General features: G+C 42.5%; 1 protein-coding gene across 4 annotated transcripts in view; it reads right to left on the bottom strand.

The window, feature by feature from the left end:
- Positions 1–23,829, bottom strand: part of LRGUK (leucine rich repeats and guanylate kinase domain containing) — an 86,880-nt gene that overhangs the window by 42,253 nt on the left and 20,798 nt on the right. For all 4 annotated transcript variants that reach the window (XR_005223822.2, XR_006283281.1, XM_043520899.1 and 1 more), the window contains exons 8-10: positions 17,579–17,659; positions 15,708–15,794; positions 14,092–14,198 (exon numbers count right to left, since the gene is read on the bottom strand). Coding sequence is in view for 2 of the 4 variants with exons in the window: in XM_043520899.1 (XP_043376834.1) it covers positions 14,092–14,198; positions 15,708–15,794; positions 17,579–17,659 (275 nt within the window). In the remaining 2 variants the exon portion in view is untranslated. The remainder of the gene's footprint in view (positions 1–14,091; positions 14,199–15,707; positions 15,795–17,578; positions 17,660–23,829) is intronic.

Below are 23,829 nucleotides of genomic sequence, written 5' to 3'. Positions count from 1 at the left end.
TGAACAGAGAGCAACAACACCTGAAGTCCAAAGGTGCAAACAATTCGATGTTTATTGGGGTGAACTTCCAGCAAGCATGATTCCAGTTTCCTTCCTTAGTGTCCTCCTTCCCAGCTCTGACACCACAGAGCCTTACACCTGTGTCCCTGTTCCCATTCCTGCCCTTAGCAAAACATGATTCCAACTTCCTTACTCCCGTTCCCTGTTCCCATTTCCCCCTTTAGCAAAACATGATTCCAATTTTCTTACCCCCATTCCCTGTTCCCATCTCCCCCACCCACACACCCAGCCCCCCCTCCCACTTCCTGATTGACTGCAGACTATATAGTAAAACTTGAGTTCTGCTTTGCTATACCTTAACCAATCATTTTCCTGAAATTTAACTAACCAATTCTAACATATTGTAAGATGATTATTTAACCAATTATATCCCACCACCTTAATTAGTTTACACCCAGCAAAATTAATTATGCAGCAGACAGGAACAATCACACAACCAGACAGAGATTGTACAGACAAACAATAGCAAAGTGGGAACTATAATGACAAAACAATACAGAAGTGAGGATTTCACATCCCAGCTATTGATAAGTGAGTTCTTGCCAGACAGGATGCTATCAAACTAAGTTTCGTTTTACATTTCCTAGGCACTTCCCTTTCTCTGGAGGTGATAGGCACTATCAGGACAGGATTGTATTCCTAACAGCCCAATAGCTCCTTATTTCAATGTGACTAGTTTGGAATGTGAGGATGTGACCGTTCACTTTGCAGTTTATGGCTGCCTCTGTTGCTTAGCCAAAGGCCTTAGCCTAAGAACAGGGCCTCAGACTGTCACAGTAAGAGAAGGCCCTTACACTGGCGGACAGTGGTTTTGATTCTTTCTTTTATATCTCTATAACTAGCCAAGTGATAAGAATACACCTAAATTCTTAGAGTATAGGCCTTTACAGACAGACCTGAATATCTATATCCTAACACTAGTCGATTTGCAAAGGCTAGCAACAACTATCTCCAATGGCCAGTGATGGGACACTAGATGGGGAGGGCTCTGAGTTACTACAGAGAATTCTCTCTCAGGTATCTGGTTGATGGGTCTTGCCCACACGCTCAGGGTCTGACCGCCATATTTGGAGTCGGGAAGGAATTTTTCTCCGGATCAGATTGACAGAGACCCTGGTAGTTTTTCGCCTTCCTCTTCAGCATGGAGCATGGCTCACTTGCAGGTTTAAACTAGTGTAAATGGTGGTTTCTCTGTTACTTGAAGTCTTTAAACCATGATTTGAGGACTTCAGTAAATCAGCCAGAGGTTAGGGGTCTATTACAGGAGTAGGTGAGTGAGCTTCTGTGGCCTGCAACATTCAGGAGGTCAGACTAGATGATCATGATGTTACCTTCTGACCTTAAAACCTATGAGTCTATACTATTTATGTCATTCACCGCATAGACAAAGAAAGCAATGGAAAATCAAGTGTGTGCATTTATGCATGATTTAAACATGAAAAGAGCACAAAATATTTCCTTAAAAAATCCCATAGCATTTTTTGCAAAAAGAAGGATGTTAAACCTGGTGTATCCTGCTCAGATTGTAACTTGGATTTACCATCTTTTCTGAAATTCCCTCTGCAGTTACAGTTGCTGTTGCTGTGGACTGTTAAAGAGTTGCCCAGCTCCACCTCAGACATGGCAACATTTCAATGGTGGGATAATTGAGTCTTGACCATATTTATGATCGATCCTGCAAACCTTTACAACTCTCGTGAAAGTAATCTCATTGACTTGAAGGGTTTGCAGGATCAAGGTGATAGTTTGCAAAGTGCTCTACAAATGGGATGAAAAACACTAAGGATTATGGGCCCAATCCTGCATAGCACGAAGCACCCTTAATTCCCACTGACCGAAGCACTCTGCAGATGCAAAGTATTTGCAGAAACACAGAGGCCTAACTTTAGGTGCCCATTTTTACAAAATCTTAGCCTAAATCCATATTAAGTGGCTTGATTTTCAGAAGTGCTGAGCATTCAGCAGCTCCCTTTAAAGTCAATGGGCATTTGTGGGTGCTCTGCACTTTTGAAAGTGAGGCCTCTTATTAGGTGCCTACATATGGAGTGTAAATTTAGATTTTTTGTTTTTGAAAATCTTACCAGAGACGTTAAGATTATGTCATTTGATGTGACAAACACCAGCTGAAATAATTTTTAAAAACCGCACCTTTTTGGGAAACTAATAAACGGCTTGACCCATTTACATTTTCTTTTAAAGAAAACAGATCACATCTAGGTTCCAAACTTCAGACTAATATAATTTAAAATAGCTAAGTATAAATAATCGAAAACAGAGTGTATAATGGAAACAGCAACAGAAGTAGATGATTAATCTATCTGAAGTAATGTTAGCTGCTGAGCATAAGTGAAGGGAAAAAATTAGATAATTCAGAGTAATGGCTTCTCTCCTGCATCAGCTCACACCAGCAAAACAGTTCTCTCTGTCTAGCTACTGATATAGTACCATACTCTCTCTGTGCTTCTAAGGCATTAATAAATTTCATCATCACAACACTCCTGTGAGGTAGGGATGTTCTATCCTCACTTTACAGATGAGAAACAGAGACACAGATTAGATTTAAGTGACTTGCCCAAGGTCACAGAGGGATTCTGTGGCTAAACTGAGAACTGAACTGAGGTCACCAGCATCCCAGTCTAGTGCCCTGTTCTCTAGACCAGTGTTTCTTAATGACCGGTCTGTGGACTGGCACCAGTTCCTGAGATCTCCCTGACACAGTTTAGGAAGGCAGCAAGCCAGATCCTGGTGTCAAAAAAGGTTGAGACACACTGCTCTAGACTACCCTTACATCCTTGGGTTAGGATGCCAGTAGCATCCTTCAGTAGAAGAAGAGGTTACTCACCTTGTGCAGTAACTGGAGTTCTTCAAGATGTCTTTCCCTATGGGTGCTCCACTTCAGGTACATGTGGCCCTGCATCTTTAATCAGATTTTTTGGTAGCAGTGCCCATTTGGCCCACACACATGCCCTGCACATCCTCATGCCCTGCACTGAGGCTACGTAAGACTGCGCAGTGAACAGCCCTCAGTTCCTTCCTCATTGCAAAGTCCCACAAGGGAGATTCCGAAGCTGAGGGGAAGGAGGGCAGGTAGTAGAGTATCCACAGAGACACACATCTCAAAGAACTCCAGTTACTGCACAAGGTGAGTAACCTTCTCCTTCTTCTTTAAGCAGTGTCCCTATGGGTGCTCCACTTCAGGTGACTCCTGAGCAGTATCCCCTTACAGAGGAGGGAGCTTTAGAGCAGAGTCCAGTACTGAAAAGAGAACTGTGTTGTGAACTGCAGCACCTATCTAACGGCATGAACCAGAACACAAAGGTTAGAGAAAGTATGTACAGAGATTCATGTTGCAGCTCTGCAGATTTCATCATCTTTGGACATTTGGAACGGCTTTGAGCAAAACCAATGTGTAGACTGTGACCCTGTAGAATGTGCTATCATGCTAGGGGGAGGCTGAATGTCAGCCAAGTCATAATAAGCAATAATACACCCAGAAATCCATCTTGAAAATCATTGCAATGGAGATTGTGGATCCCTTGGATCTGTTAAAAGAAAAGGAGTACTTGTGGCACCTTAGCGACTAACCAATTTATTTGAGCATAGGCATCCGATGAAGTGAGCTGTAGCTGACGAAAGCTTATGCTCATATAAATTGGGTAGTCGCTAAGGTGCCACAAATACTCCTTTTCTTTTTACGAATAAAGACTAACACGGCTGCTACTCTGAAACCTTGGATCTGTTAAAATTCAGAAGGTATTTTAGGTAAAAACTTAGGAAACGGTTGTAATGAGACCTTTTCATTGGAGAACATTGTACCTGGAGAGTCTGCCATTAAGGCCCCAGTTCCCTAACCCTCCAGGCAAAAGTGATAGCCACCACTCATGGTGCATGGTATTCTAATTAGGCAATTAAGGGCAAGGTTCAAGTCCTAGATTGGAGTAGGGTCTCTAATTTTGGGGAAAAGATTAATTAGAGCTCTTAGAAATCTTGACATAGGATAAGTGAAAACTGAAAAACCCTCTACTGATGAATGAAAGGCAGTTATAGCTTCCAAGTTAATTTTGATAGAGGTCATAGAAAGCCCTGATCTTTTCAATTCCAACAGGTAGTCTAGGACAATGGAAAGCAAAGAGCAGCAGGAGAAACTTGTTGACAGGTACATTAAAGATTCTCTCTTTCATTTTTGAAGGTAAATGCATCTCATAGACTCCTTCCTGCTGTTTACCAATACCAGTTGTACATCTGATGAACAAGAAGACTCTTACCCACAAAACCATTAAGGCGCCATGCTTGGAGCTGCAGAACATCCAGGTTGGGGTGAACTGTCTGACCGACATCCTGAGACATCTCACGGGGACTGGTCAGAAGCCACCAAGGTGGGTGAGAGGTAAGTTGGAGGAGGTAAGGATACTAGACTTGTCTAGGCCAGTTGGTACAATCAGAATGACTTTGGCCTTGTCCTCCTTGATCTTGTTGAGGACTTTCAAGAGCAACGGCATTGGTAGGTATGCATAAAGGAGACACTTCACCCATGAGATGAGGAAGACCTCTCTTGGTGATTGGGGATCAAGTCCCCCTCTCAAACAGAAACTGTTTCATTTTGCATTGGCTGCAGTGGCACATAGATTGACTTCTAGACACCCTCAGGTTAGAAATATGTTGTGGAGGGACCTAAGAATCCAACTCCCATTTGTAACTCTGGAAGAAGCATCTTCTGAGGTTGTTGTTGTTGGTGTTCTGAATGCTCAGAAGATAAGCTGCTGTGATGAATATCCAGCTGGCTATGTGCCAATTCAGGAATTTCATCAATTCAGCACAGAGTGATGGGCAACATGCCCCATCCTGATGACTGATGTAGAACAGGTAGGCCACGTTGTCTGTCATAATCTTGATGGATTTGGCTCTGATCAATGGGAGGAAGTGGGAGCAAGTCCTCCTGACTGCTCTCAGTTCCAGAATGTTTATGTGCAGAAGATACTCTTAGGTGGACCATTTGCCCTGGATGGTGTGTGGTCCAAAAGGAGCTCCCCAGCCCAAGAGGGATATGTCTGATGTTATAACAACAGTTGGAGGAGCCTGAAAGAAAGGAACTCTCAAACATATCTTGGAAGAGTATTCCACCAATTGATCTTGCCAAGGAACAAAGACCTATCTGTTGAGACTGTGTTTGTTTGGTATGTAAATTGTCCTGAGCCATCCGTGAAAACTTCAGAGATGTAATCTGGCATGTTGAGTTACAAAGATACATCCTGCCATATTAGCAACAGCTGAAGACAATTTTTTGCTGCAGCTTGAGGACTTATCTGAATTCTTGCAGCAAGGTTTTTTTTAGGTTCATAAAGCTGTCCGCAGGAAGGTAAACTTTGCCTGTTATGCATCTAGAAAGGCTTCTATAAAATCTATCTGTTGAACTGCAGTCAAAACACACTTTTCAGGAGGGAACTGGAGGCCTAAGCTGTGGACCTTGTGGTTTGCAATACTGATAGGACCTCATGATAAGAATGACTTCTGACTACCCAATCATTGAGATAAGGGAAGATGATTATCTCTATTTGACAAAGATGGGCAGATCTGACCGACATAACCTTTGGGGCAAAGGAGAGGCCAACAGGCAGCACACAGTAGTGGTTGTCATTGACGGGGGGGAGGGATAGCTCAGTGGTTTGAGCATTGGCCTGCTAAACCCAGGGTTGTGAGTTCAAACCTTGAGGGGGCCATTTAGGTATCTGGGGCAAAAACTGGGGATTGGTCCTGCTTTGAGCAGGGGGTTGGACTAGATAACCTCCTGAGGTCCCTTCCAACCCTGATATTCTATGACTATGAAACAAAGAAACCTCTTGTGAGAAGGATGAATTACAGTATGAAAGTAGATGCCTTGAAGGTCAAGAGTTGCAAACGAATCTCTGGAATCTGGGGAGGGAATTATAGCTGCTAGAGTCCCCATGCTGGATTTTCTTATGCTTCACATAGCTGTTCAGATGTCTGAGATCTAATATTGGTTTCCATCCCCCATTCTTTTTGTGGACCAGAAAGTATTTGGAGTAGAACTGCTCTCACTTGTGCTGTACTGGTACCAGTTCTACAGCCCCTAGACATAGAAGAGAGGCAACCTCCTGCCTGAGAAAATGATCATGAGATGGGTCCCTGAAAAGGGATGGGGAAGGGGGTTGGGAAGGAGGGACAGACGGTGTAACCAGATGTTATGGCCCCCAAAACCCATTTGTTGGATGTTACGCTCTCCCAAGCAGGTTGAAATTGGGATAGACAGTGTCCAAAGAGGAGAAGGAGGTTGGGATGGTGGAGCAACAAATCCTTGTTAAGAGGGTGGTTTAGATTGTGGACCAAGCCATCAAAACTTGTGCCTGGGTGAAACAGATGAGTGGGATGAGACAGCTGTGGTAGTAGCTGGCATATCTAAGCGTCTTGGCCAGTGGCTTGGGTGATCTATGGAAGGTAGAATAATAAGCTGGGTGAGATCTCTGTGCCATCTGAGACCTGCTAAACTTTTTTATATGCAGGCATATATATCCCAAGGGATCTAAGCATAGTGCTTCAAGGTATGAAGCGTGTCATCTGTAGACTCCCAAAACCACTTATGGCCATAAAAATGAAGGTTCTAACCAACAGTCTGCACTTTTGTAGGGAAGCCCAACAGCTGAAGCCAAGACACTCATCTCATCATGATGGTGGTGGAAATGGAACGGGCTGTGGTATCAGCTGGATTCAAGCAGGTCTGCAAGGATGTTCTTGCTAAAAGCTGACCTTCCTGTATGATGGCTTTGAATTGTTCATGTGCTCTTTTGGTTAATGTTCAATAAAGGTGTTAAATTTGTTATAATTCAGGAAGTCCCATTTGGACATGAGTGCTTGGTGATTCATTATCCTAAACTGTAATGTCACAGAGGAGTAGCTCTTGTGACCAGAAAGATCAAGATGCCTCTGGTCCTTACTATTCGGAGCAGCATTGGTGTTGTGCTGCCTTTCATGTTCATTCACTGCATCCATAACTAAGGAATTTGGTGTGGGATGTATAAATAAAAATTCCAAATCCTTGGAAGGAAGGTAAAACTTTTTGTTGGCATGTAGGAGGTGCCATGGTGGGAGGTTAGCAGATCAGTGTGGCTGGCTCAAAGAGAGCCTTGTTAATTGGAAAAGCCACTTGCAACAAGGTTGAGGTTTGCAAAATATCTAGGAGTTTATAATGGGAGTCCTGAACTTCCTCAAAAGGAATTTGAAGCATGTCCACAACTCACTTCATCAGGTCCTGCAACTGACAAAACTCATCTGCCATGAAGGTAGAGGGGGCATCATAGCCTCATCAGGGGATGAAGAAGAGATATTTGGATGAGGTTTCACCTCCTCATCAGCCCTTGCCTCCTGCTCCTCAAAGGTCTCTTGTACAAACTCTGTTTGATGAGGAGGGAGCAAAGGCACAGGGAAATGGAATTTCCTATGTTCCCTGCAGTTTATACTCTGAGCCCTTAGAAACTGTTGGCAGTAGAGGACCTAGGGGTCCCAGTAAGATTGCTGGAGAGAGTCATAGGGCATAGACAGAGATAGCTACCATTGGTCATTCCAACTGGTTGAAAGTGGTGGAAGTTTATCCTCGCTTCTTTCAGTATGCAGAGGTGAATAAACACTCTTCAAATAGAGACCCTTGAACTGAAAACTGAGTATCAGAGTCAGAGTCCTCATGCACATTCTCTAAAGGAGGTGATAACTGATCTCCATGAATTATCGAAGTTGGAGAACCAGAAGGACTCAATGAGATGTGGGTAGCAGGTGACCCAGATGATCTCTGTATCAAAAGGTGTACGATACCAGTAAGCAGTGGATATTTCAGTTCATTAGAAACAGAGATCTCTTAAGTATCTGAACTCCTGTGATACCAAAGAACACAAGAGGTTGGTGTCAGTATGAGGTAGGTATCTGTCTTGAGGAATCAGCACGCCCAAGTAACATATTCACATGTTGCAGTCCAGGGCATAAGTACCAAGGGTACTGAAGGGTCAAGTAACGCTGAGTTCTTGCTAGTGTGGTTGTGACTACTGGAAGCAAAGGAGATCTTTGGAACCAGTGGTTTTTTTAGTAGCGGCCTTAGAAGCAGCCTCAAACTCTTCATGGTACCAGAAGCACTTGGAGCCTCAGCAGTGCTCCTTTTGGGGATGGTGGTCTTCCGTGACCGAGGCCTCTTTCACAGAGATTTAGCACTCCTGCTTTTCTTATCAGTTTCCATCAACTTGGAGTGCTAGAGTCTTGGTACTATAGGCACAGATGCAGACACCCCCACGGAGGTTTTTGATGACAGGGATCCTGAAATGGCTGAGGTAGTCACCACCTTCTCCTTTATGTCCCTCGGTGACCAAGATCCTGAGGCAACTGGGATAGCAGGAATCTTACCCCTAAAAGCTCTTGGTGACCTGGATCTGTAGGTAGATGACGTATTAGCAGTCTCACTCCTTGAAGCTCCAGGAGACTGAAATCCAGAGATATACAGGGCAGTACATATAGGGGAGTTCTCAAAGCCCTGATCCAAAGCTGGTTTTAAGGCTTGCTCCATCATGAGAAGCCTGAATTTGATCTCCCTCTTCTGATGAGATCTTCTTTGAAATAAAGTACAGATCTTACATTTCAAGGGAATATGAGTATCCCCCAAACACTTGACACACACACAGAGTGTCCATCACTAATCAGGATAGACTCCTTACAGGAAACACGATGTTTAAAGACTGGGAATCCAGGCATACCCCCGAAAAAGAGTCCAAAGTGACACCACTAAACGGGGAAAACAAAGCAAAGGGAAACCATCTACAAATATAAACTATTTACAACTATAACTAACTTACTATGCTAAAGTATTAGTAGAAGGAGACATGCTAGAGACTTAGTCGCAGGCTGAAGGTGGTTGAGAAGGAACTGAGGATGGTTTGCCCACACAGCTCTATATAGCTTCAGTGCAGGGGATGAGGATGTGTAGGGCACATGTGCGGGCTGAATGGACACTGCCACCAAAAATCTCTGATCAAAGGCACAGGGCGCATGAGCACCCGAAGTGCTGCACCCTTAGGGACATAGCTTTCATCCTGATTTTAGACATATTTACACAACTACCACAAAAATAATCTTTACAAAATACACCAAGACATTAAAAATGTCAATATGATAACAATATGCAAAATATTCTCTCTATATTTTTTACATCAAAAAGTTGCTACTGTGATGCATTCAGTTCAAGTCAAGAAACTCTCCCTTCCTTCACTGTTACTCCATGTTTTCATGTTGCCTTCCCCCTTTCTGCCATTTGCTGTCAGGAAGGGACCAGTTCAACACAGAACAAGCCCAACAGATGCCAGTGACAGCAATAACTATTACAGCCAGTGAGTGAATTATTAAAAAGGGACCATTTTAAATATGGGAATTCCATGAAACACGTTTAATAACTGGTGATTTCAGAATTTATCTACACACAGTACAGATGTTCTCATTACCCTCTCAAAGCCATGTCACATGTGACTAATGATGCCAACCCAGCATGTAAAGATAAAATCAGTTTCTTCAATAGATTTATAATAGATCCCTTATAAATACATATAACACACAAGTACCTGATACAACCTGGTAAAATGCAGATTTCTCTCTATTGTCATCTCTTTTATAAAGTAGTGTCATATCGTGTAACTATACAATATATAATTACTTGATATGACTACACTTAGAACTCTAATTTCTTTAAATACATTCCTGTTGCTAGACCACAGGAACATGTTCTCAAAGTCCCCATATTTACTATTTTATCAGAAGAACACATTACAATAAAGTCTTTAATTACACCGTCATACAATTTTCCCCCCACAACCTTGTAAGGAGTATTAAGGTTATTAAGGTAGTAAGGTTACAGGGACAAACCATCCCGATGAGTCGAAAGAATAGTAAATATGGCAGGCGACCAGCTTGGCTTAATGGTGAAATCCTAGCGGATCTTAAACATAAAAAAGAAGCTTACAAGAAGTGGAAGGTTGGACATATGACCAGGGAAGAGTATAAAAATATTGCTCTGGCATGTAGGAAAGATATCAGGAGGGCCAAATCGCACCTGGAGCTGCAGCTAGCAAGAGATGTCAAGAGTAACAAGAAGGGTTTCTTCAGGTATGTTGGCAACAAGAAGAAAGCCAAGGAAAGTGTGGGCCCCTTACTGAATGAGGGAGGCAACCTAGTGACAGAGGATGTGGAAAAAGCTAATGTACTCAATGCTTTTTTTGCCTCTGTTTTCACTAACAAGGTCAGCTCCCAGACTGCTGCGCTGGGCATCACAGAATGGGGAAGAGATGGCCAGCCCTCTGTGGAGATAGAGGTGGTTAGGGACTATTTAGAAAAGCTGGACGTGCACAAGTCCATGGGGCCGGACGAGTTGCATCCGAGAGTGCTGAAGGAATTGGCGGCTGTGATTGCAGAGCCCTTGGCCATTATCTTTGAAAACTCGTGGCGAACGGGGGAAGTCCCGGATGACTGGAAAAAGGCTAATGTAGTGCCCATCTTTAAAAAAGGGAAGAAGGAGGATCCTGGGAACTACAGGTCAGTCAGCCTCACCTCAGTCCCTGGAAAAATCATGGAGCGGGTCCTCAAAGAATCAATCCTGAAGCACTTACATGAGAGGAAAGTGATCAGGAACAGTCAGCATGGATTCACCAAGGGAAGGTCATGCCTGACTAATCTAATCGCCTTTTATGATGAGATTACTGGTTCTGTGGATGAAGGGAAAGCAGTGGATGTATTGTTTCTTGACTTTAGCAAAGCTTTTGACATGGTCTCCCACAGCATTCTTGTCAGCAAGTTAAGGAAGTATGGGCTGGATGAATGCACTATAAGGTGGGTAGAAAGCTGGCTAGATTGTCGGGCTCAACGGGTAGTGATCAATGGCTCCATGTCTAGTTGGCAGCCGGTGTCAAGTGGAGTGCCCCAGGGGTCGGTCCTGGGGCCGGTTTTGTTCAATATCTTCATAAATGATCTGGAGGATGGTGTGGATTGCACTCTCAGCAAATTTGCGGATGATACTAAACTGGGAGGAGTGGTAAATACGCTGGAGGGGAGGGATAGGATACAGAAGGACCTAGACAAATTGGAGGTTTGGGCCAAAAGAAATCTGATGAGGTTCAATAAGGATAAGTGCAGGGTCCTACACTTAGGATGGAAGAATCCAATGCACCGCTACAGACTAGGGACCGAATGGCTAGGCAGCAGTTCTGCGGAAAAGGACCTAGGGGTGACAGTGGACGAGAAGCTGGATATGAGTCAGCAGTGTGCCCTTGTTGCCAAGAAGGCTAACGGCATTTTGGGATGTATAAGTAGGGGCATAGCGAGCAGATCGAGGGACGTGATCGTTCCCCTCTATTCGACACTGGTGAGGCCTCATCTGGAGTACTGTGTCCAGTTTTGGACCCCACACTACAAGAAGGATGTGGATAAATTGGAGAGAGTCCAGCGAAGGGCAACAAAAATGATTAGGGGTCTAGAGCACATGACTTATGAGGAGAGGCTGAGGGAGCTGGGATTGTTTAGTCTGCAGAAGAGAAGAATGAGGGGGGATTTGATAGCTGCTTTCAACTACCTGAAAGGGGGTTCCAAAGAGGATGGCTCTAGACTGTTCTCAATGGTAGCAGATGACAGAACGAGGAGTAATGGTCTCAAGTTGCAATGGGGGAGGTTTAGATTGGATATTAGGAAAAACTTTTTCACTAAGAGGGTGGTGAAACACTGGAATGCATTACCTAGGGAGGTGGTAGAATCTCCTTCCTTAGAGGTTTTTAAGGTCAGGCTTGACAAAGCCCTGGCTGGGATGATTTAACTGGGAATTGGTCCTGCTTCGAGCAGGATGACCTTCTGGGGTCCCTTCCAACCCTGATATTCTATGATTCTATGATCTTGTAAGGTGTGGTGCCCTCAGCTCATTCACTGTGTATTTTGCAACTTGTGGGCTTTGGCATTCAAAGTAATACACAGTTCTCAAAGATTCATAGATTTTAAGGTCCAAAGTGACCACTGTGATCATTTAGTCTGCTCTCCTGTATAACACAGGCCATAGGACTTCAAGTCCAATAGCTGTGGTTGAGCCAAAACATATCTTTGGAAAAACATCCAATCTTAATTTTAAAATCTGCAGTAATGGAAAATCCACCACAATGCTTGTTAAGTTGTTCTAATGGTTAATTACCCTCGCTGTTAAAAAAAAAAAATTGTGCCTTATTTCTAATCTTAATTTCTCTAGCTTCAACTTCCAGCCTTTATACCTAACTCATACCTTTGTTTGCTAGACTGAAAAGCTCTCTGTGACAAAATTTCTTTTCCCCATGTACTTATATACTGTGACTTAGCCTTCATGTGTATCTAAAGTTGTAGAAAAAAAATCACATATTATATTGTATTATTTAAATAGTAGAATGTTCTATAATTAAAGACAGTATTGTATTGCCTATGGAGAAATGGCATTGCACAATGTCATCGCTGACATTTCCTGATTGTTGAGTGTACAACTATTCAACTTTACAGTTCTTTACATAGTTTTTTAATGGAATTATTAATAATACAGTAAATAAAAATGTCCTGCATGTGATCTAAGGAGATTAATGCAAATGAACTATAAAAATGTGGCTACAAGGAGCATTTTCTAATTTAGAAAATTAGAAAAAATCATCATTAGGAAGATTTCACTAATGAATGCAGTGCATGCTTTTCCAGCTGAGCACTGGCAGGCACTCAAAGCTTAATTAACATTATCGGTTGCTACTTTAGGTGCCAGACTATATGTTTACCTGTTTGTTTATACAGTACTTCTGACTCAATACAGAGGTTTACAGACATGTATATCTCCAGCACTGAACTCACATACATACCCATAAAGAAATACCTGAACTGGGCCTATGTCTGTGTTGGAAGGGATGCCAAACATGGATGCCTTCTGGAAAAACAATTGTGCTAGTCAAGAAATACTCAGTTACAGCCCAATCTTGCAAGATGCTAACTACCTTTTGCAGGCTGCTGGGCCCCTTGAGAGCAATCAGAGCCATGGAGACAATGCTCAGCAACTTTCAGGATCAGGTCCATAGAGAGGAAGCCATTCTAACTGTAGGAATCACAATGAGTGTCTTCTAAAAGTCAGAGTGCCCAGTTTAGGTACCCAAATTGGTGCTTAGGTGCTAAAGTAGGCTTTTGGGAACTTAAGTGGCGATAAGTGCCTAAATCTTGACCTTAATAATAATAATGTGCATATCTACAGCACCTTTCATCTGAGTATTTCAAAGCACTTTACAAACATTCAAGAATTAAGAGATGGTGAGCCCAACATCCCTGGGAAATAGATAGTCCCATTTTAGAGATGGAAAATGAAGCAGAGAGAGGTCACACAGCAAGACAACAGCAATGCAGGGAACAGGACCAAGATCTGACTCCCATTTCTGTGCTTTAACCAGTAGTCAACACCTTTTTCTTCCAAATGCAGAACTGGCCAGAATTCCATAAATGTAAGCTTGAAAATTTGGCTCTGGGCGTGTAAATTGTGCTCTGAGTTGCAAAGTAAAGCTATTTTGCTCACAATGGGATGCCAACAGTTTGAAGGGAAGAAGTAAATAGAATAGAAAGAAGATAAATTTTAGAGCTCTCTTTTCCCTCTAGAGATTTTTAAATTGCCACTGGGTATTGATAGAATGTTTGCATCTTTCATTTATGGTGCAAATGGCCATCTGCTTCAACAGATTGTTTAAAAGAAACAGAGCTGTGGGCAATCTGTCTCAGAGCTTCAAGGTGAGCAACTAACTTCATTTCATAATCAATTCAACCAAGCAGGATATGCCTAATTTCCAGGCTGACAACAGCAGACTGCAGAATGCCTAACACGGCTGTTACTCTGAAACCTACTCTTTGTTAGACTGATTTAATGGTGGAAAAGGGACAGAGAAATGTCCCACTAAATATAACCACATATTCTGCTTTACCTGAGTGCCACCTACAGGACCAGATGTGAATTGAAAATCAGATTACCTGTCAAAGATCCTATGTGGCTGAATCATGCTGTACATAATATGGGTCATGTGATCTTTAGCGGCAACTACTTCTGGAGGAGGATCATACTTGTTCACAGCAGCAACCTGTTTCCAGAGTTAGAGGCATAGGAAGGGAAAAGTGATGTCCTTGTTCTTACCTGCAATACCCTGAATAAAGTAGTCTGAATAATGATGGCTTCGTATTTACAAGAGGCAATCATTATACCTTGCTTGTCTATGATTGCTCGACTATAAAAAGCTTTTTGGGAAATTTAAACTCCGCTCAATAAATAGGTGGAAAGCACCCAAAACTAACTCATCATCTCTCTTAATTTATTCTATCTTTTCTTGGCTGGAGGGATAAGGCTAAGGGATGGGGGTCAGCTCATAAAGTACACACTCATTTTGTCTATATTTTCATTATTCATTATTTTTTCTGTTCTTAGTGCTGGTGAAAAATGCCAGATTGAAAGTCATAGAGACAGAAATCCTTCATTTATTCCCCAAAAAAGTGAAAGCTGGGGTACCACCAATGCAAGCTTCCCCCAAAATGGTCCTGAAAATGTACTTCAGCTTTGATCTAGGAGGGAGAGGTGAGGTCAGTCTCTGAGTCCATTCTATTCTTGGTCCATTCTGCTGAAACTTCTAATCATGTTACTGATCAGTGGATATTTTTTATGTAGACAGCAGCCCATTAGGAAATAGATTAAGAGCCACTAACTTATTTCATACAGGCCACCAAACCAGAGCTATCAGATGGTAGCCCTTTTGGCTACTTCATCCCAGACAGATTTAAGTCAGTGATCTAGACCCTGTCTACACTTGCTGGGGAATCATATTTGAAAAGAGTTCTAATATGGGTGACAAGGCTGGAGTGAACGAGCTAAGGACCATTTTTAAAGGAAGTTTTCTGGCCAAGACTCCAACCTAGGCTAGCAAATTGTTAATCCTGATGATTCTAATATGGGTTTGGCCCATGCATTCCAGTCCCTTATACACAGGAATCTTGTATTTCTAAATACAGTCCCCTGTAAGTACAAAAGGAGCCCCAGAAGTGAAACATTCTGCACAGTGCCAGGTTACCAACTGGTCCCTCCAGTTATTTCTTGCAGAAGGCTCTTTTAAAATCACATCCTGACCAATAAAAACAGCTAAAAGAATTACCAGGATTTTATAGCTTTCAGACAGTTCACTTTGCAGTATAAGATATCTTAAGAAAATAACAGCAGTAACATGGTGATTACGTCAAAGCACTTTACAAATATTAACTAATGAATCTAAACAACTAACTAGGGACTTCTCTAACTGTTAGAATCTACTTTTTCATTAAGAAACGTAGTCTTTATGTAATATTTGTATATTGATAAACTAGAGTAGCTTTTGACAATACAACAGATATATCGTCAGATGTCAGGGTCTTAAAAGCAAAACTGAACTGAACTGATACCTCCTGGCTGGAGTGTAGGGAATTTTTTCCCCTCACATAAAGCAATTTTTTATCTGCACATAAATATTTATGAAAACTAGGTGAATTTACCACCTTTGCCCAGAAGGAAACAGGATTATTTAGCACCATTCCAGAACTATATGGTGTTTCCAACAGTTGCCATATACCTTTTCTTCCACTTTAATCTTCCTCTGATCCAGCTCTGTTAGTCGGAGCAACATGAAAATCACCAAGAGCCAATATTCTGTTTGCTCCTGGTAGAAATAAGAGAAGCATTCAGTTGTTTTCACTTTTACATATATAAATATTTAAATTCAAATAGCATATAATATCCCAAAGGCCATTTTAACATAATATTGTATAATGTCTTTCACCATGAAAGATCTCAATGTGTTGCATAAACCGATCACTTCCCCCACCACTGAAATGCAGCCACCTCTAGAAAGACATCAGAGAGCTGTTTACCAGCTTGAAGCAACATTGTATAACAGTTTGGAACAGGAACTGAAGAATAATACCATATCCAACTGAAAATGTATAGAGAAGATGGATGGACAGAAAGTAATTACCCATATGGGAATTAGATAACCACCCATGGCTAATACCACTAATCTTGCAAGAAGTGTTATGGGAACTTTTCTTTAGTTAGAGTATAAAATATAATCACTATGTATGCTTGTAAATCACTAAAAAAATAAGTCTGATACATAATAAAAAAGAATCATTAACAATTAAATAAGAAGCTGACATCTTGACAACCTGCTGAAGCATATTAAGTCTGAGAAAAGTCAGGTCCTGTTAAACCATTGAAATTCAAAGACAGTCGCAAAGCTGTTTTAAGATAATTGTTGTTTATTTTTCACAAGTAACTGAAAACCCTGTAAATTAACTGGAAAAAATATGCACGCACGCACACACACAGACACACACAGAGATGCATTTTAATGGGGTAAAATTCTGCTCTCAGGAGCTTTGTCTATTGTGATATCAAAGGGGTAGGGACATCATTTGCTATGGGGCAAGGGATGCAACAGACCCCCTTGACCTTGGTTCCCCACCTCCCCAACTTTTCACAGGTCCCTATGCTCCATTTCCCCCCACCCAACTCTGCAACTTTACAGGACATAATATAACCACAGATAATGTTCTAAATGTGTTGCCCCTCCCTCACCCGTCCAAATTTTTTCTGAAACGATGCAGAATGCTGCAAGGTCAGGAAGAGGTGGTGTATTTCAAACATTTCTTTATGTTCATTCCATTGCATGCAACAACAGACTATTCTCAAGGAAGCCACCTCAGAAATCAACAGAGTTATCTTAAAACAGGAGGGAGAAGTTAAGCCCTTAATATTTCTTCCCCAGACATTGGAAATCACTGCGAAGTTCAAAGAGGATCTAAAATCATCAAAGCAGGGTGCTAGGATCTTTAATCTTCAGCACCATCCAGGACACGTTATAAATACATGATGTACAAAGACAGTACATAAGATTTGACTCCACATTAAAGGTTTCTGTCACTGATAAATGAGCTGTTTTAGCTCATCAATCAGGGAAGATTGTAGGGCCCTTGAATGAGAAACAAATCTGTCATAAAGAAAGAAAGAAGATGCCCATTCCAAGGACAGACAAGGTGGATGAGGCTTCTGTTGGTGAGAGAGAAGCTTTCGAGCTTACACAAGAAGAGCTCTGTGTAAGCTCAAAAGCCTGTCTCTCTCACCAAGAGTTTGGTCCCATAAAAGATATTACCTCAAACACCTTCTCTCTCTAATATCCTGGGACTGACAAGCTACAGCGATTCCAAGGAGAGGCAGTTTTAAAAGGTGACTGCTCACTTAGGGTTCGATTTAGCTGCCACTGAAATTAATGGGATCCTTTCCATGAACTTCATTGTGAATTGAATCAGGGCCCTAATGCTTTTACATATTTTTAGAGGGGCATGCCCAGCATCTATTCTGTCCACACATCTCTCTAACTCTTTGACATAGGATGAACTATTCACTGCAAGTATATTTTCAGTTACGTGTTCACCTCTTTCTTACCTGTACTGGGTTCCTTAACAGATTGAACACTCTGAGGAGAGGCAGGTCTTCAAGATATTCCAGCTCACCCAGTTCAGAAATCTAGTTACGCACAGAAAAAAACGATATCAGTAAAAAGCCACATAGCATAAGATAACTATGGGGAGAAAGCATCTTAGTGCCAAACTAAAAGGTGGACACGAAAACCCCACTACACCTACCAAAGGTGTAACATATCCACAGCATGCAGTAACACACTTCTTGTCACACAACTCAGGTAGCTTCGATAACGCTTGGGTAACTTGCTTAGGCAAGACTGGATGGTTATTTTAAAAAGACAGCTCTCTCCAACCCTTGTATAGTATCTTGCCAAACCCTGAAGTGCCCAAAATTTTTTTTTTTTTATGTAGTACCTGGACCCTTAGGAAATACACTAAGAACCACCAACACATTTCATACGGGCCATTAAACAAACCGCTATCAGATAGTAGTACTTTTGGCTGAAGTGAACTAGCCAGGCAATAGGGTGCCCTAAAACACTGTAGCTTGCAGTCAGTTCCTGCAGGTTTAGAGTCACAAGCAGGAAAAAAACCTCCCTTTCTGTAAAGGACTTTTTTTTTCATTTGGTGTCCACAGCAAAGTTAGAGTGAAGGCCCTCACTCTAAAACCTGCCTGATTGGTCTTAGCATTCAAAAGCAGCCAATCACAGGACTTGACAATTAAAACAAGACATGTCATCACCTACCTATATATTACCTGTGTTGAAAAACAACACAAGATACTGAATGCTTCTGAATAAATGCACTGACAGTGGATGTGTGTGTAGAATGACGCCTAATCAGGAAGTCTCCCCACCCCTATTATCTGCACATGCAAGTACTCATTTGTGCACACAATTATCCCTTTGCCTATGCAATCATACATGTTGCATTCACAAGCATGGATTTTTTTTGCAGATAAGACCATTATGCCCACTTTTGAAAAACCATGGATTGTAAATTGTCATTGTGGGAGCCAGTTAATGTAAATCTTTTAAATCATTCTGTACTGTTTCAAAAATAGTATCTTTGCCCACTTATTTCACTTTATTTTGTAGGAGTGCTTTATATTTTTAGAGAGTCCTGAACTGGTGCTGTGAGGAATTGCAGGTTTGGTCTGTACCGCTTCTGAATTGTGAATTTTATTAAATTGTATCATGAATCTACTGTGTCATGGAAAGCTTATAGGCATGTAGATCCACTCTGAGTTAGCGGGGCTGTGTCATGTCTCTTCTAGGTCAGAGACAATGGTGAGTGCATTGAATGATGGTCTGTTCAAATACTTTGGGCTAATGGGTTTGCTCTAGCTGGGAGGAGAAGACACTGCCCACAGTTGTCTGAAGATGGGGGAGGTTGAGAGCAGTGAGAAATTACCAAAAGGCAGAACAAAAGAAGCAAGTGACCCTAGCAGGAGTCTATAAAGGGAATCACAGAGGAGAATGAACAAACTGGGACTGAATGCCATTTTGTACCAGATTAAGATGAGGGAGGCTGCTGCAGGGGCAGGATAGGCAAGGGGGCAGAAGAGCCTGCCTGCCTGCCTGAGAGAACACAGATGATCCTCCAAGGATTCCCAAGAGAAGGAAGAGCTAGCGAGGGACATTGTGTCTAGAGTATTTTATTGTTTGTGTGATCTGTACTTAGGGTGGCCACTCACACAGTCCTGGAATACTGGACATTCTGGTGCTTCTGGGAATGGTGTGAGCCTACCTCCACCAGCATGACCCCACCTCCGCCGGCGTAACCTTACACTCACAGTACATGCGAGGTCAAGCCGCAAGGGGATGCCATTTTGAACACACTGCCTTGTCCCTACCAGCATGGCTTCGCACGCATGTTGTGTGCGAGGTCACGCCAGCATGGGCAGAACACCACACTCTTCATTATGTCGTCCCACATCTGATACTGGACAAAACTTTGTCTGGTTTCATTTCAGCACTGGACAAGGGACAAAGATTACAAAAGCAGGCCAATCCAGTTTAAAATTGGACAAGTAGCCTGCTGGTCTGTACTCACCTGTGTTTTACATGACTAAATATAAAATGAATAAAGTTGATAGACTTAACAAATGCGTGTGTGTTGATTGCTTCACAACTACAGCATGCCCCTGAGAGAGCTAAACTGCAAACCAGAAGCATCACACCTTATGGGTGGAGTTCTGGGAGAGGTCTGTGTTTAAACACTGGAAAGTCTGAAGGGTCAGCACTGTGCCTAAAGGGTAGACAGCGGATTTCAGCATTCAGAGGGGGATGCCAGATAGAAGGTCTGCACCCTGAAAGTGTGCCTAGGAAACTAGAGATTGGGGTGAAGGCTTGACTCTGTTTGGGCTCCAGGAGTTTAACACACCCCAAGGTATTCAGAAGTCAGAGGTTTGGATTCCCCTCCCAGAAGGCCTAGTGGGTGGCTAGAGGGTTGCACGCTAGGATCTCAAACAGATGCATTTAGCTTCTCTGGTATTGCAACCCTCATTTTTTCATGTTCTCTGTGTGTGTATCTCTCTCTCTCTCTCTCTCTCTTCCCACTGTATTTTCCACTCCATGCATCTGATGAAGTGGGTTTTGGCCCACGAAACCTTATGCCCAAATACATTTGTTAGTTTCTAAGGTGCCACAAGTACTCCTTGTTCTTTTTGCTGATACAGACTAACACGGCTGCCACTCTGAAACCTCTCTTAATATAGGATTCAGAGAACACAGACCAGCTGTTTCAGACATTTTAAGCTTTCATTCAGTTCAAGCTTTTCTGAAATTGAATAATGGAGAACAAGGACTCTCAAAAATAACCAATTAAAAACAAGTTGCATGACACAGCTTCGCACCCCAGGCTTTACTCAGTGTTCATCCAACTGTCACAACTCCTGGTACTAGGACCTCCTGCCCGACCTGACCTCTTCTTAGTTTCTGCAACCCCTTAATGATTCCTTCTTGAGATGCTAAAAGCTTCTTGATCTTCCAGAAGAAAAATAAGTAGGTGAGTCAGTTCACCTGGAAATGCATCATCTCTGGAGCAAGCAATGCTGCTTGTGCTACAGGCACACTTACTCCAGTATCCATGTTGCTGCAGTAACAATGTCACTATGTTTTGATTGTGGCTACATTAAACAATCCTCCTATTTTATATCGTAGGATTCTGATTTCTCTTTTTTATGCAGGAATATTAAGCACCTGCTGAAAGGTAGTAATTGGTGTACCTTTTGCTTTATATTTTCCAGACCTATTCTTTTGATACTATGAATGAAGAATTCCAACAGAATAGTACTTAAAGGAAAAATGTCCCACTATGGTGAAATAACACAGGTGCCATATTATGATTACAGAGCAGTTAATGAGACACTTGTCTTTAAAACAGACATATTGTGCATCTAACCAAGCTAGTGTTATACTACTGCTCCAAGTTTTGTTGAATCATGAATTCAGGACAGCTGAAAGGGCCCAGAACAATATCATCTCTGGATAAAAGAAAAGGAGTACTCGTGGCACCTTAGAGACTAACAAATTTATTTGAGCAGAAGCTTTCGTGAGCTACAGCTCACTTCATCGGATACATTCAGTGGAAAATACAGTAGGGAGATTTATATACATAGAGAACATGAAACAATGGGTGTTACCATACACACTGTAACCAGAGTGATCACTTAAGGTGAGCTATTACTAGCAGGACAGCGGGTGGGAAAAAACCTTTTGTAGTGATAATCAAGGTGGGCCATTTCCAGCAGTTGACAAGAACGTATGAGGAACAGTGGGGGGGGGGGGGTGTCTGTTTTTTTGTTGAAGTATTGCCACTTTTAGGTCTGTAATCGAGTGACCAGAGAGATTGAAGTGTTCTCCGACTGGTTTTTGAATGTTATAATTCTCGACGTCTGATTTGTGTCATTTATTCTTTTACGTAGAGACTGTCCAGTTTGACCAATGTACATGGCAGAGGGGCACTGCTGGCACATGATGGCATATATCACATTGGTAGATGTGCAGGTGAACGAGCCTCTGATAGTGTGGCTGATGTGATTAGGCCCTATGATGGTGTCCCCTGAATAGATATGTGGACACAGCTGGCAACGGGCTTTGTTGCAAGGATAGGTTCCTGGGTTAGTGGTTCTGTTGTGTGGCTGCTGGTGAGTATTTGCTTCAGGTTGGGGGGCTGCCTGTAAGCAAGGACTGGCCTGTCTCCCAAGATCTCTGAAAGTGATGGGTCGTCCTTCCGGATAGGCTGTAGATCCTTAATGATGCATTGGAGAGGTTTAAGTTGGGAGCTGAAGGTGATGGCTAGTGGCATTCTGTTATTTTCTTTGTTGGGCCGGTCCTGTAGTAGGTGACTTCTGGGTACTCTCCTGGCTCTGTCAATCTGTTTCTTCACTTCAGCAGGTGGGTATTGTAGTTGTAAGAATGCTTGATAGAGATCTTGTAGGTGTTTGTCTCTGTCTGAGGGGTTGGAGCAAATGCGGTTGTATCGCAGAGCTTGGCTGTAGACGATGGATCGTGTGGTGTGGTCAGGGTGAAAGCTGGAGGCATGTAGGTAGGAATAGCGGTCAGTAGGTTTCCGGTATAGGGTGGTGTTTATGTGTCCATCGCTTATTAGCACCGTAGTGTCCAGGAAGTGGATCTCTTGTGTGGACTGATCCAGGCTGAGGTTGATGGTGGGTTGGAAATTGTTGAAATCATGGTGGAATTCCTCCAGGGCTTCTTTTCCATGGGTCCAGATGATGAAGATGTCATCAATGTAGCGCAAGTAGAGTAGGGGCACTAGGGGACAAGAGCTGAGGAAGCGTTGCTTTAAGTCAGCCATTCTTACGTTCTTGTCAACTGCTGGAAATGGCCCACCTTGATTATCACTACAAAAGGTTCCCCCCCACCCCCCTGCTGGTAATAGCTCACCTTAAGTGATCACTGGTTCCACTGAATGCATCCGAGGAAGTGAGCTGTAGCTCATGAAAGCTTATGCTCAAATAAATTTGTTAGTCTCTAAGGTGCCACAAGTACTCCTTTTCTTTTTGCGAATAGAGACTTACACGGCTGCTACTCTGAAATCTGATCTCTGGATAGTTATTTTAACCTTTAGATGTATACAGTTCATGAAGTGGTAGCTAAAGATTTCCCTACACTGTCCCATCAATGTGTCCTGTCTACCTCTGGCATAAGAGGAACGCTCAGTCTCCTTGGCCTCATGGAAAAGGGAAACTCAAAAGACTCCACTGATCAGAAAACCTGCCTAGAGTACTGTCACTCTCTCCCAGAAATGACTGTTACACTAGACACTTCTGAAGGATCCTGGAATGCACCTGTGCCTGAAAAAGTTCCATGCGAAGCTACATGATGGGACACGGCCTCCCATAAACCAACAATTCCTTCCTAATGCCAAAGCAGCAAGTCTGAATTCCCTGTTTCTTATCTTGTTGGACACTGTTTATTCCCCTAGATAGGGGTTTTCCCTCTGGAAGTAGATAATTTATTGTTTCTTGGTTCTGCACCCTAATGTTGTTTTTAGAGAGAAATTTTCCCATAAAATCTTTCTTACTTGCTATATATGTCAAAACCTGCAAAAGATCACAGGGATCAAGGAACAGCCCTTACAGCTCTACATGCTCTATTTTGACCCTCATAACCACTGTCTAAGATATCTAAATGAGGGCCATAGATCACAATGCTACTCCATTTGCTGAGGGATTAAAGTTCAGGGACATAAGAACCATAAGTCCTGCCTCCGATCCATTCATATGGAAGAAGCTGTGAACACTTGGAAGACTGTTCCAGAGTCAGAACTGGTTCCAGACCTTTCTTCCAACCCTTGAAAGTGGGAGAAGATGAAATCCAGTGTGATCATTTGCGATAACAGAGAAACTCTGCACTAGTAGGTAACATGGTTTGGAATTTTTAATCAAATACATTGACTCTAATGACAGGTTTCAGAGTAACAGCCGTGTTAGTCTGTATTCGCAAAAAGAAAAGGAGTACTTGTGGTACCTTAGAGACTAACCAATTTATTTGAGCATGAGCTTTCGTGAGCTACAGCTCACTTCATCGGATGCATACTGTGGAAACTGCAGAAGACATTATATACACAGAGACCATGAAACAATACCTCCTCCCACCCCACTCTCCTGCTGGTAATAGCTTATCTAAAGTGATCATCAAGTTGGGCCATTTCCAGCACAAATCCAGGTTTTCTCACCCTCTGCCTCCCCCCACACAAACTCACTCTCCTGCTGGTAATAGCCCATCCAAAGTGACCACTCTCTTC

This window comes from Chelonia mydas, chromosome 1 (assembly GCF_015237465.2).
Source record: "Chelonia mydas isolate rCheMyd1 chromosome 1, rCheMyd1.pri.v2, whole genome shotgun sequence".
NCBI lineage: Eukaryota > Metazoa > Chordata > Testudines > Cheloniidae > Chelonia > Chelonia mydas.
Note: the sequence above shows the minus strand (reverse complement) of the source record. Positions and strands in the feature narration are given on the sequence as shown.